Consider the following 19,841-nt stretch of genomic DNA (forward strand, 5'->3'; position numbering starts at 1 on the left):
CAATAATCATTAGTTAAATCATGATTCATGCTATTAAGTAGAATTTAGAACAACCCATAAAAAAATCTTACTTGAAATTAAGAAATTTAGTTGAAAAGGATTTTGGGTTCCATGGGTGCAAGAACACATGGATAAAGACTCACGTATCTTAGAGTAAAGCTTGAAGAAGAATTGAAGAAATCTTGAGAAGCTTGAAGTAATCTTAATGTTTGGTCTTCAATGGGGAGCCTTAAAACCCTTTAGTTTGAGAGGAATTTGTTGGTGATGATTTGGGAAGGAGGGGGGATGAAATCTAGGATTTTAGGTAGTAAAAAGGATGGAAAATAACCCCAAATTTCGTCCAAATCCATTTATACATGTTTAGGAAATTGTACAAGTTGCCCTTACTTATAATTGAAACTTTTTGCGTAAATTTGAACTTTTCGGGAACATGTCCGCGACGCGGAGGTGCTCCCCCATAGTTCATTTTTTTCGCGAAGTTCAATTTTTGCCAGATTTGAGCTTAGCTCGGGCAAATTTGAACTAATAGGGAACAGATCTGCGACGCGCCTTGGTCGCAGAGTCTTCTATTTTGGACATTTCTTGAAAATTTCATCTAACAAAAAACGAGTCCGAAAAATCCTCTAAAGTCATTTTCCCTCTATTTTACCTTATTATAACACATTCCAACCTTCAAAATACACGGAACCTTACACCATCACTCAAGTTAGGGTGGAATGCACTCAATTGCCACCAGAACTGACCACTTGGGAAGATTATCATGTCGTGTTAGTGAGATTTTCTTCTTTTTTTCCTTGAGGTCAAGGAAGGTTTCTAATAGGGATAGATTGATACGAGGAAAGGTGTACGTCGGCCTTTTAAAGTATACATGATAGTTATAAGTAAGAAGAAGTACTTTTAGTTACTTTTAATATTTACAAATAAGCCCCAAAAGTAAATATCTTACTGGTAGTACTCATAAGTTAGTTACATTGTATCAGATGCAAGTTATTATTTCCTATTATATCCAATTGGGAAAGTGATATATATATATATATACACTTGTAATAGCTAATTTGAAAGTAATGAGAACTATCATCTATCTTTTTGCCCTAAATTTCGTTAGCTAGCAATAGCTCTTCTTTAATCGTATTTGGATATTCTGATCTTGCAACATGGGTCGAGGGACTGTGGAAGGATTTTTTTTGTCGGAAAGATTGGGGGAGGTGGTTTTGTTTCTTGTTTCTTTTTTTGAGTATTTGAGTCGAACAATTTGTGGGTTCTTAAAAAAATTGACCATATTTTGACTGATTAAGCTTTTTTAAAAAAAATATCAAATAAAACAAGGAACAGTGTAGAATTTTAATTAAAAAAGGAACTTATTTATTTAATTACTGTTTAAAAAGTAATTTTATTAATAAACAATTTTATTATTTTAAGATATAACAATGTCGGTTCCTACAATGTTTTTTTTAAAGGTAAACTGACATGGTTTATCAATTTAGTTATTATTATTTTGGTGTATAATTAACCAACGTAAATCAAAATAATTTCACAGACGAAATTCCTCGAAACAAAATCGAGGGACTACGACAATCTTTTATTAGAACATTTTCAAAAAAAAATAAATAGTCCAACCAACGGATGAAGTTAGTTTCTATGCGGTTAGTAGGAGCCATTAGGTCCCTCAATTTTTCTTAATTGGTTCTGACACTGTTTTTAGTAGTGCACGTGGCAAAACGACATGCATGGTCTCCTGGAATCGTCGACATCAACTATAAACTCAGCATCGAAAGGAAGAATTAGTACCTGCAAATATCAAGGTTAGTCGATCTCTACAGTTGTAAAGTAATTAATTATTTCAGAAAAATCTATTACCAATAGTGGAGTAAGAATTTTGCAAAGAAATGTATCAATATCCTTCTAAAATGTATTAACGATATGCAAAATTAAACACACATTCATAATAGCTAAACAATTTACCTTCACAAATCATATAATTTTTCAATAAAACATGTGCACTATTCCACCTTTCACGTGAGGTGGCTCTGCCCATGACTACAACAAACAAAATGATTCATCAAGCCCTAGTCTAGAGAATCGCAAAAGACATTCGAGAAAAGAACCAAAATTACACGCTTCAGAAAAGTCCAATTACTAGATAAGGGCTTGGTAAATTACTACACCCACCAAAAGAAATAATGTCTTTATTGTAAGGACAAAATCTTGTACTCTATAATTATTATTTCGTTCCAGTCTTTTCATTAGTTTTCTGTCCAGAATTCTTGAATAAAATCTTTTAAGTTTTCAGATCTCAAATGGTTTTCTGATTTTTCCTTCTTTTCTTTTTTACTACACTAACACATGATATGTAAGCAATAAATTACGAAGCATAGAAAATAAATGTTTCAAAACGTATATAGTTTGACAAAAATAAAATTAGGATATGACCAAGATTTTGTTCATAACTATGTACAATTAATGGAGGACATTTTTCGAGAAAATTTTAACAATTTTGACAATTTAGGTGAAATTAAACAGTCAACGGAAGGATTAAAATGGTGTACAGTCTTTATCTAGGCCTTGGGAAGTAGACTTCCTTTTCTTCCACCTCGAACAAAAACATTATGATACACTACAAACTACTACTACATAAACATGCGGTACTCTTTGAGCAATTTAATAACACGCAAAGTTTTTTTTTTCGTAAGGCCAATATCAGAGTAAGACGTTTGCATTAGAACACCTAGCTAAATAATGCCTGTTTGATATTTTATTATTATTACTAAGCCAGCCCACTAGTGTAAAATCATTTATTTTAGATTAAATATAAGAGTTAAATTAGCATATAATATGCACGAGGGGGTATAAGAGCCTGGATTGGCTTATACAACAACTTATAAGTTTGTTTTCAATTTTTTTGAGTGTTTGACTAATCAACTTAAAATTATTTTGTGCTTAAAATAAATCTAAAAAAATAATTGGATATATATAACTTAACTTATTTAAAACAAGTTATAAGCTGAAAACAACTTATAGGCCAAAAAAAATAAGTTGAAATACCAACTTATTTTTTTTTAACTAATAAGCTATTTTAAATAGGTTGAGCCAACAGGCACTAGGCACTAGGCACTAGGCACTAGGCACTAGGCACTAGGCACTAAGACATCTGATGAAAGATTAGGGCACAACCAACATATCTTGAAACAATCTTTGGCCTTCTAAGCTGAATGCAAAAGCACCATATCACCTCATAAATCGCAACAAGTTCTTAAGGTTTCTCCACCGCAGTTCAAATTGTTACTACAATCTACAAAAAATAATCTTCCCACGTCCTTCCATATATTTTCTCCTCAAGAAGTAAACTTCCATGTAAATGAAATCCCAACACATTATGTCACTAAAGGAAAATGGAAATGATGAGAAACTTCCACATAAAAAGATCAGACGGTCTGTTTTAAAGATACTTTTGATAGTCACCTAAGAAAATTATATCACATAAAACAAAACGCAAGTAATAGTATCCACGAAGTAACACTTGTACGAGATGCAATGTTCCGTTACATTGACCTTTTAGTAAATGGCTCTACAAAGTAGAGCTGCCATTCCAAATTTGAACATTCTTTATCGCTCCTCAAGTTCCCCGTTTCCTTTCTTTTTACATTTTCTTTGAAAAGTAACACCCAAATTTAATGGCCTTACTGTTTCTTCATTTCTTCTAGCTTGATATCCATTTGGTAATCAGGTTTCCTTCCTTTTTTTTCAGGGACGGGGAGGGGGAGAGACTCCAAGTAGGCTTCAAGTACAGATACAAAGACGAAACCAAAGGTCAAACCAAAAAGTTCATATAAATCCTGAGGGAACAAAGATTAGACTGGAGGGCATGGAGAATAACTGGACAAGAGAAGGCTAACAACGGGAAGCAAAAAGTGTAACCCCCAAGCACAGAAAGAAACAACAGAGATGAAATAACATGAAACATTGCCCAAATGATGATTAAGGTAAATGAGATCAAGTAGGAGGAGGAAAATGAAAAAAAAAACAAAGGAAAACAGACCACAAAAGGGAAAAATGGAGAAAGGAAGATATTTGAGAAAAGATGATCACTTGTTCTACCCTCAAGCTTGAAACGGCAAGAGGAGAACAAAAGGGAAATTTGCTGCGTTCTGAATATCTCAAGGTACAACACTACATCAAATAATGTTTCCTTGTAAACATGACTTCAGACCTGCCTCGGACAATTGTGGATCAAGCAGATTAATTTGCGAACATGGAATAGCTTCACATCCCCCGGACATAAAATTAGAGGGGAATAAAATAGTCCTTGTGAGGACCATATACTCGGAGAAGTAGTTGCATTTTCTCCAAATGCTAGCATAGGATGACTATGATTCTTAAAAATCGAACGAACACGCATGCTCAAAGTAGCTAAGAGGAAGTTGGATACTTCTGATAAGAGGGGAAGCTGGAAGAGGGAATTATAAATCATGGCTCATGGGAAACAGGATAAAGGCGTAAACAGGAAATTCATTCTTAAGAAGTAGAACAATGAACAATGAGAAGAGTGCTAACATCTTGTTTCTATCCTTTCAAAACAAATATAGGACATGAATAATGAGAACACAAACATCATCTCAATTACTCTTCACTGCAGCAAGGATACCAAAATTTCTTCAAATTATGACCAGATGGACACTTGAATCAAGGTATTAAGAAATACTAACAAGACGACCTTTTTTTTTATGACCGTGGTGTCCGGGCCATCTTTCACGCACCTGGACCAATTCCACGGAATACATGTCACCTCCCACCTCTGTCCACCAAGGCTAGGATAGATGAGAATAGCTTTTTGCATTATAATTAATCAAAATTTAACTCAAAAAGATTTTTCACTGGTGTAACCATAGGCTGCTAATACTGCCTCAGTCATTTATAGTTGGAACAACGCCTTTTCATATGTATACAAACAAACAACAAAAAGAAAGGAAGGAGACTCAAATAGTGATAAAATCCATCCTTTCAACATGATTTCAGTTGCTAGCAAGTTGCATGGATAACTTGACAAGACCCATATTCAAATAATTAAACAAAGATGTTAAACTGGAACACATCAAATGGACTACACAAATTTGGCTTTTGAAGAAGCACAACCTCCCCTTTCTCACCCCACCCAGTCCTCAATTCTTCCCTCCCCTAAGAGAAAGAAGGAACAGAAAGAATAAAATAAAAATTGCGTTGCTCTCTAAGTCCATGTCAAGAAAGTACTAAACACATTCCAGCAGATGGACCAAGCATAGTAACAATGCTTTCACAACAACAACAACATACCCAGTGAAATCCCACAAGTGGGGTCCGGAGAGGATAGCGTACAGAGGGTAGAGTATACGCAGACCTTACCACTACCTCATGGAGATAGAGAAGTTATTTCCGAAAGACCCTCCGCTCAAGTGTATCAGCCCCGCCCCAAGTAAGAAAGAAAAATAATAGATATAACATAACGGCTAAAAACGAAGAGCAATATAAATTCTACAAGACAAAAACAATAACCATAGCATAATAATGTGATAACCAAAAAGCAATAACAATGCTTACACCTGGATGGGAAAACTAGACTTATGATAGTTCCGAATGAGAGTACATAGAGCTCACTCGTCAATCACATTATGCACACTCACTATATAGTGAGCTACCAAGTATATGCAACCACAACTCAAGCCGCATTCAGCCTAAAACTTCATGGTTCACTGTTTTGGAGATGCGTAGAAGGATGTGACCTGCTTGATTTGCGGCACTTGAGCCGAGGGTCTTTTCGGAAGAGCCTCTCTACCTCTTCGATGTAGTGATAAGGTCTGCGTATACTCTACCCTCTCCAAACTCCACTTACTAAGATTTCACTAGGTATGTTGTTGTTGTTGTTGTTGTTGTAGAAGGATGTGAACGCAAGTGGTAGATGCGATGCCACAAGCTTCATTTCATACTACATGGGTAGTCAGATTTGGGTTGTTTTTGCAATTCTTTGAAGTGCCACTTTTGGGCCTTATATGTAATAGCTAGCCTAAACTATAAACATGTGAGAATAGCTCATTTAGACTTAGATTATTTTGATGTGAGATTATTGAGTACACTCTTGAGAGGGCTAGAAGGGGCTAAGGTCATTGTTGCTTGAAATATTGATGGAATTGCTTGCTTGAGGATCATTCCTCTTTAAGGTGTGTCTCTATAATATAGGTGCTTGTTTGGTGTTCTTGTAGGAGGTTTTGGCTTTAACATAGACATTGTTGCCTATTAGTCCCATTCTTGTGTCCTGATTTTTTATAGAATTTGTGCTTTTTAGAATCTTGTAATTGGGGGTATTGGTTGTCATATATAACCATGTTCTTAATTCTTATCCATCTTGTGTCATTCTTTATGTTTTACTTTCCTTGTTCTTAGTTTAAGGTTTCTTTTAGTTTCACATTTAAACATTGTATCATTTGGTATTAGATATGAGTATATATTTGTTTTTACAAATCTAGTCTTGAGTTTGTTACTGAAAAAAAAGGGTTAAATTTGAAAATCAAAATTTGTTTCAAATCCTTCTTGTTTATTGTTTTTGACACTAGATTAATATTATCTAGTGTTATTTGAGTCTAGATTTGAAATTTCAAGCCGTTTGGAGTTTTTTTGGAGATTTCATCTTTGTTGGGTTGAAAAACTTGAAGAACAAGCAAATGGGTCTTGAAGATTGAGTGAGGATTTGGACTTCAAAGGTATTGGGGTTTGTTCTCTAACTAGAGGAGAAGCTAAATCCGAAATTTGAAGGGATTCCAAGAAAAATTGAAGTTTGAAATTTGAATGTTCTTGGTGTTCTTCATATCTTGTTTAAGAAGAAGACAGAAAAAGTACAAGTTTGACCCAAAACCCCAATCAAAAAGTTTGGAAAAGTGTTTCAAGGTCCAAAAGAGGTAATTTCAAGGTGAAGTGGACCAAAAGGAAGTCAAGGATCAAAAAATATCAGCCAAAAGTTGGATGCACGAATTTTAAGTGAGATTTCATGATAAAAAGCTTCAACCCCGAACCAAAATGCGATCTTAGATGTGACATTGCATCATGACTTGCGATTGCAAGTGCATCGCATCTCCAAGCAATGGAGGTGAAAAATATGGCCAAAATACGAAGTAAGTTGTGAAGTCACATCTCTGAGATATGTTTTATAAAACGAACGCATGTGTCAAGTGTGTTTTGTACTTCCCTAATACTAAGTCGCATCTCCAAGTTGTGATGTCGCATCCCATGAAGAGAGAAGCCTAGTTGTGAGGTTGCATACCCTTAGATGCGATTGCAACTCCACCTTTTCATATTCACATATTCGTTCTTCAACACGTTTTCATCTTTATTTCTAGGTTTCTTTAGGTTCTTGTTACTTCATTTCTTAGCTAATTACTTCAAGTAATTATCCTTACTTGGTAATTAGTTAGTTCTTGTATTTGTATTTCTTTTGTACCAATTCCTTGTGTGCGCTTTTCTCGTTTTAACCTCGTCGTTAATTTCTTGGCTCAAGTCTGTTAGTCATTATTGAGTCTCTCTGTTGTTCATCTAACAAGAATCCATTTTATCCTTAAGATTGGTTTGTGACTCTTGAAAAGCGATTGATCAGATTGAATAGCAACCTTGGTCGAATCATAGAGTGGTAAAAGGCTAGAGTGTGAGTACATTTTTGTGGTGCTAGCCAATCATAAAAGAGTGCAAATACGAGTAAAAGAAACTTTGATTACTAACTTGTTTGCTCATCTTGTAGGTACAGGGAGCTATAAGGAAGTATGTCATCCATAGCTTCGGATCCTTGTGACGATGACATAGGAGACTATGCTTGTAGCAATGGATCTATGATTATGATGATGATGGAGATTACGGAGACTATGATAATAGCCATAATCTTGAGTGGAGATAAAGAGCTGCTATTTCGGAGGTGAGAATGAATGGTGCTTATAGATCTTATATGAAAGATGTTGGGGTAGAAGAACCTTGCAATGATTCATCATGATGAAGATTATGAGGATTCTCACTCTACACACTATGAGGATGAAGACGACTTGAAGTATAAATCTTCTTCCCATATGCCTTTTATAAGTCTTATGATGACAATTTCCATGGAAGTGGGAGGAGTTGTGAAAATGTCCATGAAGATAGAGGCGAATTATATACATTGTCTTGTGTCTTTATTATACTAACCGAAGTGATGTGTGTCAGTATGCTGGGGTTAGTAGATACCATTGGATGAGAGAAAGAGAATGTACATTTCCTACTTGAAGGAATACAATGCATTGTGCTTCTTGTTCCAATGCACACATGTCATGTTTTCAGTATAGACAAGCTATTGGAAATGAATTTTGGAGGAAAGTGAAGGCATATTTTATCTCCTTAAGAATATTCCTTAGGATACTACTATGAAGAAAATGGCATAAGGAAGAAGTTTGTGCAAATTCATAGTAGATATCAATTAGTTTGGAAGCTATACACTTCAAGTAGATCTCATTGGTGCTTGGTGCTAAGTGTATTAGTCCAACTTTGGTGGAATAATTGGGAATCCCATGATTTGATATGAAGGGCCATACGAATATAATAGAGTATGGGTTGTAAAGTCAGCAAGAGTTCTTATCACCAAAAGGGACTACAAGGAAGTTATGTGGTGCAAAGTCTACCCTTTGAAAGGATGTCATCTATGCTTAGGCTATCCTTGGTTGAATAATATAATGGACTTGAAATGTATTAGATTGCTTCACAAATTGTACCCTCTTTAACTCAATTTGTGTGATACACTTTCACGAAGTTTAAGAAATAAAAGACTTTTGGAAACTTGTGGTCTAAAAGACTAAAACAAACCATAGATATTTGTGTGGTTGCAAATCAACTTAGGGTAAAATAGAAAGTTGAAAGTTAAAGTATTTACAAATATAAAAGGTATTATTCTATTATTCTTTTAATGACAAACAAACTAAAAAGAACACATCATATAAATTGAGAAGTTCGAAATTGTGTTGGACCGTGAGATTCTTTCACATGTTAAGAATCAACCTATAGCAAGCACACTCTCAACACTCTCAAGCTTATAGGTCCACATTAAGGTCCACATGTGCATCCCAAATTAGAATATACATCTAGAAGAGCTTTGAGTTATATAGGTGTCCACACTCTGTATAAATGCGGCATCCAAAGTAGTTTATAAAATAAGCTGACAAATCTCATCTATTACCTTAAGGTTTCATGTCTTCTCTACGTGAAAAAATACCAATTGAAATGGAGGGTTTCTTCAAACAACAAGAGGTTGGGTCAACTATTCAATCAAATGATATTGAGCACATTTCCCATCTCTTCTCGAGAAACAAGTGGGCTATTTATTTGGCTTGGATATGGTTATTATTTTCGGATCACAGTAAGAAAGGATAAGCTATATATAAATAAACCACAAATGACTTTGGAAACCTCGCTTCACGCGAAGGGGATGGATGTCTGAGCAATTGAAAGAGTCGATCTTTAAAACTGAAGTATTTTTAGCAATATCGGGGGTTCGAATCCTCTTAATGCGCGAAGCTATAAGTTCTCTCTTACCTTATCTATAGATAAGAACGAATAGAGTTGAATGCTCATATTCTTTTCGTACAACCTCTTCAACCCATGCCTAGTACAAGTTTATACAAACACATAAATAAGCTCACATAGTCGGTCTCATAGTTGGTAAAAGGGGGGAACTGTGATAGATGGTCAACCAAGTTAGAAATAATCTTTAATTTATCAAGATAAGCCCTAACAAGACAAATGAGGATCCATTACCCTGTTAGAGAGTCATGCATTAGTTGAGGTAATAGGTTGTTATAGCATCACTGGCCTTGAGTAATTCTCATATCATTATCTAGCTTTGGGGTTTAGCCTTGAGTAATTCTCATATCATTATCTAGCTTTGGGGTTTAGCCGAATATTCATCTTCTTAAAATGATATCAAGGCAAGACCCATCTTATTTTGAGTTTATCGAATGTTGGGGCACGTTCTATTTTGTCCACAATCCACGTATCTAGTTCTAGCGCACAAAAGGATATTAAATGTCCCACGAGCAACATTTTGGGATTGCAACAAGTCAATATCCATTTTCATCACATCTGAAGTTATCCACTTGAGCTAACTTTTGGACTTGATTTAGGCAAGAACCATCTTCTTAACATAGTATGAAAATAAGGTGTGGTCCAATGGTCAATGAAATGGGGGTGAGATATCAAATTCAAATTCCAGTCGAGAAAAACATATTAGTTGAGTTCTTCCCATCTATTCAAGGCTTAGCGGACAGATACCCAATACTTATGTTGGTGAGTAGTAGCAAGTACCCCTGAAATCAACCAAGGCGCGTGCAAGTTGACCCGAAACACTATGGTCATGAAAGATAAGATCCATTAATTAGTGTCTCCAATGTTAGACCACCAGTTGTCCAAACTCATAATGTCCATAGTCGTTCACACTCATGATGCTGGGAAAAAAGATAATAGAAGCTTCCAAATAGTTGAAAAAGACATAATCAACACATTAGAATATGTCATACATGCAAGTCATCCAAATACTTTGCATAGCAATAGAGTTCTACACAAATTATAAGTAAAACACCCATCCAGGCATACCATCTCATTGTCCAGGGTTTACAATATTCATTAATATCAAGAGAAAAAGCAATTCAATGAACACCTGATTGTAATTTCAAGAACTACAGAAAATTAGAGGGGGAAAAGACACAGAGATCACATACGTTAATGGGCTATTTGAAATCCTAAACTCGGGAGATAAATCTTCAATGCTGCTGTTGAAAGGAAATGCTCTTATGAACATCTATTTCAATACCAATATATGGCCATGCCAACGCTCACAATGCCATATCACACACCAATAACAAGCAACATTAATCTCCAAGACTTAACAAGCAATGCACATATCGCAATTAAGAAATATATAAATATGTCCATCGCTACAGATCCTTGTGGGGAAAGAGAAGGGGTGGGGCCTGGGTTGGGTGTGCCTCTGAGTAGGTAATTGAAGAAGCAAAGAGCAAGGATAGAGGAAGCAAGATACAAATATTTGCACCTTTTTCAGACAATCAAATGCAAGGATGCAATTCAGGCTACTAAAATAGATATTATAGAGATGGATCAAAGAACAATAACATATAGTTCAAGAGTACAGGGATCCGAAACATACCCAGAGACAAACTACCACAACAATGAACAACTAAGAGACATAAAACTAAATCTAAAGCACCTTTCACAAACTCCCCGAAGTACCAATACACCTACATAACTTAGCAGAAGACATGTGTTAGCTTTTCTCGATACCAGAGCAAATCAAAAATCAATAAGAAGGGTAACTTGTTGGGTTACAGGCATCATATCGGCCCAACCTAGAGCGTGTTATACTATCCAAAGCTGCCCCAATTACTCTTTGATCGTAATCATAATTGTTGCCATCATAATGTGATCTATATCCATTGTAAGGTGATTTATAACCATTAGACTGGTTTACTGAAACACCAGGAGAAACTGGAACTGAATAGAGAAAACAATTATAAACATGTAAGTCAAAACTCAAAGAAACGGACAATCATAAAGTTTAAAAAGAAAAAAAAGGGACTGAGAGCATTGGATAATGACTTCACTAAAAAAGCATGCATCACCTTGGGTGTAACTAGTTTGGTGCTCTGAAAACCAGTGTGAAGTTGATAACCTTGCAGAATTTGGTGAAATTTCCTTGTCATTATAAGGTGTAGGATGAGGCCTTGGTCTAGAGGGAATATTTAAGACCGTTGCTGTTGCAATTGGTGAGTTATTAGAGAGCTTGTCATGCCCAGATATCTGTTTAGAAAAATTAATCCATCAATAAACATTATGAACTAATCAAAAATGCTTCTGTAGACTTTGCCTCCTCAACAATATAAGGTTCAACTGCCAGCCCGCACAGTTGACTGAAATAATATATGTCTGCCGTATCTCTCAATTCATGAGCCAAAATCAATACACACACTGACAATCTCTACAGAATGTCAAGACTATCAAACGTCTACACAGAGGCTGGTTCTGTCGGAGAACATAGAGGAGGTAAACCCATACCTTAGGTTTGCAAGCACTACAGAAGCTAATAATACTTGGAACACAAAAAATCACTAAATGACCATATCACCAAATCCGACCATTTTAGCCAGTTAAGGGACGGATAACAAGGACTTACTGCAAATCTTAATGTTCTATTGTAGAGTGTCACTAAACCAGAGAAAAGCTTCACAGCATAGTCCGCAATCTCTTCCGTCTCATATTTTGCGAAGGCAAAACCTTTAGGCTTATCAGTTTCCTTGTCACGAGGAATGTACAAGTCAACGACACGGCCTGCTTGAATTAGAATGTCATATAGTACACGATCGCATACTCTCTCATCCAAATTTCCTATCAAAAAAAGAAATTCAAACACATCTTAGAAGGTGATACATCATACAACTCATTAACAGCAAAACACAAATTGCATATCCTGTCAATCAAAAAAGCACTATATGCTAAGCGCACTCTTATAGAGATAATTCAAGCAAGCAATAGGAAAAGAAAATGGCCTCACTTTCCTTCTCAGAGACCTCAACAAAGGCAGCTATCCTGACAAAGGCTGATTGACCAAATTTATGTGCAATTCATCCCGAGTAATATATTGGTTCCCATTACGAAGTAGTCTAGAGGTCCAAGTCTCACCCTTTTGGTGGACAGTGAAAGTGACTCCCTTCGTCCCAATTTATGAGATGTTATAAATCATCTCATTCCTTTCTTAATGAAAGACTTTTGAAACTGGGGTCTCAAATAAGTTATATTTGTATGAGTCATATATATTTGTGTGACTATAAATATATCTTATTAAAGGTAAAATGGATATTTTAAAATTAAATTGTTACTAAATATAGGAATGTGTCAAAAAAGAAGTGTGTCACATAAATTAAGAAAAAAAGGGAGTAATTGTATTCTAACAGCATGACGGAACCAAAAAGGTAAAGCAGAGTTCCTTTCAGCTTCTGCAACACTGTGTTTAGAAAGGGGAAAAACAGTTCTAGCAAAATCCTTTTTTTAATGGATGTTTTGCAAAAGCAACTTCTCGGTTTTTCTTTTTTTTTTTTCTTTTATTATTTTCCTTTTTCTTTATTTTGAAGATTTGGAGCTGAGTTTTTCAAGTCTTGCAAAAGTAAACGTCAGCTAGCAATTCATTGAAAAGCCTACCACCTTAAAAATAAATGTGTGTATGTCATTAGAGAATATTCCACGCATAGCTGAAATTCCATTGTAAAAACAATCAATCTGAAATAGGATATATAATCACCCCTCAATTACCAAAACTAAGAAAAGAAAAATACAAAGGTACAACCAAAACTTTTAGCCAAATCTTCAAAGTTTACAACCCGAAAGAATCAAAAACTTGTAACCCAAAATCCAGAAGTTAATCATATCATCAAACAAATCGGAAAACATACCAGAAAAGGCACACTTAACAGCTAACATCTCTAAGATTATTGCTTCCTTGATTATTAAAAGAAAATTAATTAACAAAGGTGCGATATTAGATCTGATGTATGAAGAAAACATTCATAAAAAAATAGAGTACATATAGGGAAAATTTCAAAAAAGAAGAAAAAGAGGACATACCGACATAAACAGTACAATTAGGGTTTTCTGCCATGGTTGGAATTGAGCTTTATCGGGGAGAGGAGAGAAATTGAATACCCAGTAGATTCACAAAGTATCGGAATCGTGTGGTCGCAAAGCTGAGATAACTTTCTTTATGTACAAAAAAATAGAGATAAGTTTATCACCGACATCTGGATGGTTTACAAATCCCTATTGCTGACCACGGATGTCTACCAAAGTTCCACACGTGTATTTGCGGCGGACCTCCATATATATATATATATATATATAGATATAGATATAGATATAGATATAGATATAGATAGATAGATAATGTGGTTAAGCCAAATGGCAAAAACTTATTTGGCAATTTTAAGATAAAATTAATAAATATTGTAATAAAATTTTTGAATTGAAAGATTCAAAGTATTTGACTTTGAAAATACATTAAAAAATTATAAAAATATTTTTTTTTTATCAAATTAAAAATAGAAATTCGTAGGCAGAATATTTCTAAATGAATTCTTATTGTTTCATAAACTTATTATTTTTATATATGTAGGGCCGAAATAGGACCACCACTTCACAAACCAGGTAGGAATTACAGTGGCTTTGAAAATTTGAGGACAAATCTTTATGAACCACGAGTGTTTGTGGTCATCATTCTCATAATACAGAGTTTTGGTAAAAGCATCAACATAGTCCCAATAATTAAAATTGACACTAGTTTTAACAATAGGATGAGTGTACTGAGAATCTTTTAAAGTACTTAATCCCCATTATTCTGGTAAAATTAATTTTTTTATAATAATTTTAGAATATGTAAAATATGATTTATTGGGTCCTCCTGTATTATTGTGAGTAATTTCCACAGACCCTGTAGTAGTTAAAATCATTTCATAATTTAATCTTGTTTTGTAAGTTTGCATAGGAAATAATGCATTGCTTAAATAGCGTTTCATCACGACCCATGGATTGGTCTTCCATTGAAAATCTTTTGGATCAACATGTAAAATCAATTCCTTTTTAGGATTGGTGCAAAAAATCTCTTTATCATTTTTTCCAATAATTGAGGCAAAAGAATCTTCATTTGTAGGATCCTCAACTGAGGTGGGTTGACTGGTAACATTGTTACCCCCAGTAGTTCCAGCATTGCTGGCATTGATAAAATTTAAGTAATTTTGATAATCTTCAAAGGAGGGTCGAATACCGGCATTGCCGACTGTAGAAGACGACGATCCTGGAGTAGAAATTCCTCCAATTAATCTGCTCGAGCCTGGAATCTGGCCCAAAGACTGAAATCTATTTTGGTTTTAGACACCTCGGGCTCTTCCTCGATTTGAGGACCCGGACCAGTTAGGGTGCATCCTGTTCATAAAAATATCTAATTCAAATATTCTCTTGTAAGAAAATCAGGCAAACTATTTTCAATACCCTTTTTATATTCAATGTCAAAATCAAAAGGGGCTAATAATGCTTGTCATCTAGCAAACATCTGTTTTGAAACATTATGCTTACAATCTTTATTAAACATAAATTTAGCAGCCTGACAGTCTGTTTTAATAATAAATTTCTGATTATATAGATCAGTCTGAAATTTTAATACACATTTAACAATAGCTAAAATTTCTTTTGCCACAGTAGCATAATTCTTTTGACTAGTATTCCATTTACCAGAATAAAATTGAATAATAAAATCTTTTTTATCAATAGGAGAATGCTGCGTTAAAATACCACCATAACCAATATCTGAAGCATCTGTTTCAACTGTTTTTGTTCAATTTGGATTTGCTAAAGTCAAGCAGGGTAATTCTCTAACTTTTAATTTAATATTTTTAACAGCAGTAGTATGTAAATCACTCCAAGCTTTAGGCTCCTTTTTTAATCTATCATAAAGAATAGCAGTATCTGTAACCAAATTTTTAACAAAAGGAGAAATATAATTTAAACTTCCTAAAAATCTCTGTAATTGGGTTTTATCAGTTAAGATATCAGGAAATTTGGAAGCAAATTCAATACTTCTATTGATTGGACTAATCTTACCTTTTTCAATATTATGTCCTAAAAATCTAACATTTGTTTGGAAAATAAACATTTTTGGTTGAGAAATTACCAACCCATTCTGAATAACAATTTTTTGGAATAATTCTAAATGTCTAAAATGTGAATCAATATTTTTAGAAAATACTAGAATATCATCAATGTAGACAATAATAAAATTAGTATAAGGAATAAAAATATTATTCATAATTTTTTGAAATTCCGAAGGAGCATTCTTTAATCCAAAAGGCATAACATTCCATTCAAATTGACCCATAGGAACATTAAAAGCAGTCTTATATTTGTCAGACTCAGAAATCTGTATTTGCCAGTAACCTGATTTTAAATCAAACTTGGAAAAAATTATAGCATCATGTAATCTGTCTAATAAGTCCTTTTTATTAGGAATGGGATATCTAATCCATTTTAAAACTTTGTTAAGGGGTTTATAATTAATAACTAGTCTGGGAACACCTCTTTCTTGTTCAACATGTTTATTAACATAAAAAGCAGTACATGACCATGCAGAACTAGAATGTCTTATCAAATTCTTTTTTAACAAATTATCAATTTCTGTTTTACAAAGTTCTAAATAATCAGAATTCATTTGACAAGGTCTAGCCTTTGTTAAGATATTTAATTCATCAAAAGAATCTTCATAAGGTAAAGTAACAACATGTTTTTTTCTATTCCAAAAAGTACTAGGATGTTCACCACATATTTGTGAAATAAATTGGGCTTTTAACAAGGATATTTTTTCCTGAGTCTTACATTTATTAGCATAATGACCATATCTACCACACTTATGGCATTTAATATTTTTCTTATAATCTTTCTTTCCCATTTTGCGCTTATACATTTTCCTATATTTTTTAGGAAGCTCTTTTAAATCAGCTTTAGATAAATCACGACGCTTAACTTTGCGAGATTTTTTGTAAAACTTCTCTTTAGAAGAATAGTCTTTTCCCTTTCTACAAAAAATCTCGCAAAGTTAAGCGTCGTGATTTATCTAAAGCTGATTTAAAAGAGCTTCCTAAAAAATATAGGAAAATATATAAGCGCAAAATGGGAAAGAAAGATTATAAGAAAAATATTAAATGCCATAAGTGTGGTAGATATGGTCATTATGCTAATAAATGTAAGACTCAGGAAAAAATATCCTTGTTAAAAGCCCAATTTATTTCACAAATATGTGGTGAACATCCTAGTACTTTTTGGAATAGAAAAAAACATGTTGTTACTTTACCTTATGAAGATTCTTTTGATGAATTAAATATCTTAACAAAGGCTAGACCTTGTCAAATGAATTCTGATTATTTAGAACTTTGTAAAACAGAAATTGATAATTTGTTAAAAAAGAATTTGATAAGACATTCTAGTTCTGCATGGTCATGTACTGCTTTTTATGTTAATAAACATGCTGAACAAGAAAGAGGTGTTCCCAGACTAGTTATTAATTATAAACCCCTTAACAAAGTTTTAAAATGGATTAGATATCCCATTCCTAATAAAAAGGACTTATTAGACAGATTACATGATGCTATAATTTTTTCCAAGTTTGATTTAAAATCAGGTTACTGGCAAATACAGATTTCTGAGTCTGACAAATATAAGACTGCTTTTAATGTTCCTATGGGTCAATTTGAATGGAATGTTATGCCTTTTGGATTAAAGAATGCTCCTTCGGAATTTCAAAAAATTATGAATAATATTTTTATTCCTTATACTAATTTTATTATTGTCTACATTGATGATATTCTAGTATTTTCTAAAAATATTGATTCACATTTTAGACATTTAGAATTATTCCAAAAAATTGTTATTCAGAATGGGTTGGTAATTTCTCAACCAAAAATGTTTATTTTCCAAACAAATGTTAGATTTTTAGGACATAATATTGAAAAAGGTAAGATTAGTCCAATCAATAGAAGTATTGAATTTGCTTCCAAATTTCCTGATATCTTAACTGATAAAACCCAATTACAGAGATTTTTAGGAAGTTTAAATTATATTTCTCCTTTTGTTAAAAATTTGGTTACAGATACTGCTATTCTTTATGATAGATTAAAAAAGGAGCCTAAAGCTTGGAGTGATTTACATACTACTGCTGTTAAAAATATTAAATTAAAAGTTAGAGAATTACCCTGCTTGACTTTAGCAAATCCAAATTGAACAAAAACAGTTGAAACAGATGCTTCAGATATTGGTTATGGTGGTATTTTAACGCAGCATTCTCCTATTGATAAAAAAGATTTTATTATTCAATTTTATTCTGGTAAATGGAATACTAGTCAAAAGAATTATGCTACTGTGGCAAAAGAAATTTTAGCTATTGTTAAATGTGTATTAAAATTTCAGACTGATCTATATAATCAGAAATTTATTATTAAAACAGACTGTCAGGCTGCTAAATTTATGTTTAATAAAGATTGTAAGCATAATGTTTCAAAACAGATGTTTGCTAGATGACAAGCATTATTAGCCCCTTTTGATTTTGACATTGAATATAAAAAGGGTATTGAAAATAGTTTGCCTGATTTTCTTACAAGAGAATATTTGAATTAGATATTTTTATGAACAGGATGCACCCTAACTGGTCCGGGTCCTCAAATCGAGGAAGAGCCCGAGGTGTCTAAAACCAAAATAGATTTCAGTCTTTGGGCCAGATTCCAGGCTCGAGCAGATTAATTGGAGGAATTTCTACTCCAGGATCGTCGTCTTCTACAGTCGGCAATGCCGGTATTCGACCCTCCTTTAAAGATTATCAAAATTACTTAAATTTTATCAATGCCAGCAATGCTGGAACTACTGGGGGTAACAATGTTACCAGTCAACCCACCTCAGTTGAGGATCCTACAAATGAAGATTCTTTTGCCTCAATTATTGGAAAAAATGATAAAGAGATTTTTTGCACCAATCCTAAAAAGGAATTGATTTTACATGTTGATCCAAAAGATTTTCAATGGAAGACCAATCCATGGGTCGTGATGAAACGCTATTTAAGCAATGCATTATTTCCTATGCAAACTTACAAAACAAGATTACATTATGAAATGATTTTAACTACTACAGGGTCTGTGGAAATTACTCACAATAATACAGGAGGACCCAATAAATCATATTTTACATATTCTAAAATTATTATAAAAAAAATTAATTTACCAGAATAATGGGGATTAAGTACTTTAAAAGATTCTCAGTACACTCATCCTATTGTTAAAACTAGTGTCAATTTTAATTATTGGGACTATGTTGATGCTTTTACCAAAACTCTGTATTATGAGAATGATGACCACAAACACTCGTGGTTCATAAAGATTTGTCCTCAAATTTTCAAAGCCACTGTAATTCCTACCTGGTTTGTGAAGTGGTGGTCCTATTTCGGCCCTACTAATTCAGTATTACCTTCATTCTTTTTGGACCAATTTACCTTATGGTTAGAAGCTACCCCAAAAATTTCTGAATTAGAAAAAGATGACAGACTTTTCATAGGGACTCCATTGATGAACTTCTTTATGGAATTTTCTATCCCTTGGATTTTTAAATGGACTATTGAAGTCACTACAGATTCAGATGGTATGCCATGTATTTGTAGATTATTTCATACTAAATTCTGGTCAAAATTAGTTCAGAAAGACCAAAATGGGAAGCTTTATGGACAAGATTTGTTAAATGATATTGGTGAAACCATCATTAAATATGGCAGATTTGATAAAATCAAGATTCCAGAAGAAGAAAGTCATTTTGCCAAAATGACTAAAAAATTGCAGATTAAAAAGGGAGGATTATTGTCCCAAGAAGAACTTGTTACGGCCTACATGGAACAAGTAAAAAGAGATATTCAGCAACAATTTGGAACAGATGATGATGATTCCATGCCAGAAAATTCTGGAGAGGAGAATTTTTTTAATGATGCTCAAAGTCTACACAGTACAGCTTCCAGTGACATTCCAGATATTATTAAGAAGGCTGAAGAAGAGATTATGCAGTTCAAAAATAAAAAGAAAATTTAAACGGACTGCACAAGAAAGCGACCGGCAGACAGAATGATGGCATAAACAGTAGATTTCACTGTGTCAACAGTTATTTCACTATTCAATCGTTGAAAATTGGATGGTAACTGTAGATTTTTACTATTTAGAACTGTGTACTTTTTG

The 19,841-nt window shown here is 33.7% G+C and overlaps 1 protein-coding gene across 3 annotated transcripts; it reads right to left on the reverse strand.

Moving 5' to 3' along the window:
- Positions 1 to 1,577: 1,577 nt before the first annotated feature.
- On the reverse strand, positions 1,578 to 13,900 carry LOC129904633 (uncharacterized). 3 transcript variants are annotated; one of them, XM_055980209.1, is made up of 4 exons: positions 13,663 to 13,900; positions 12,218 to 12,429; positions 11,667 to 11,844; positions 1,578 to 1,788 (listed from the first exon to the last, which is right to left on the reverse strand). In XM_055980209.1, the coding sequence occupies exons 1-4, from the start codon at positions 13,694 to 13,696 to the stop codon at positions 1,763 to 1,765; spliced, it is 450 nt and encodes a 149-aa protein (XP_055836184.1). In that variant the 5' UTR covers positions 13,697 to 13,900; the 3' UTR covers positions 1,578 to 1,762. The 3 variants fall into 3 exon arrangements, with proteins under 3 accessions (XP_055836184.1, XP_055836185.1, XP_055836183.1); XM_055980210.1 differs by lacking the exon at positions 1,578 to 1,788 and adding an exon at positions 3,150 to 3,379; XM_055980208.1 differs by lacking the exon at positions 1,578 to 1,788 and adding an exon at positions 11,112 to 11,538.
- Positions 13,901 to 19,841: the final 5,941 nt, after the last annotated feature.

This window comes from Solanum dulcamara, chromosome 9 (genome assembly GCF_947179165.1).
Source record: "Solanum dulcamara chromosome 9, daSolDulc1.2, whole genome shotgun sequence".
Classification (NCBI taxonomy): Eukaryota; Viridiplantae; Streptophyta; class Magnoliopsida; order Solanales; family Solanaceae; genus Solanum; species Solanum dulcamara.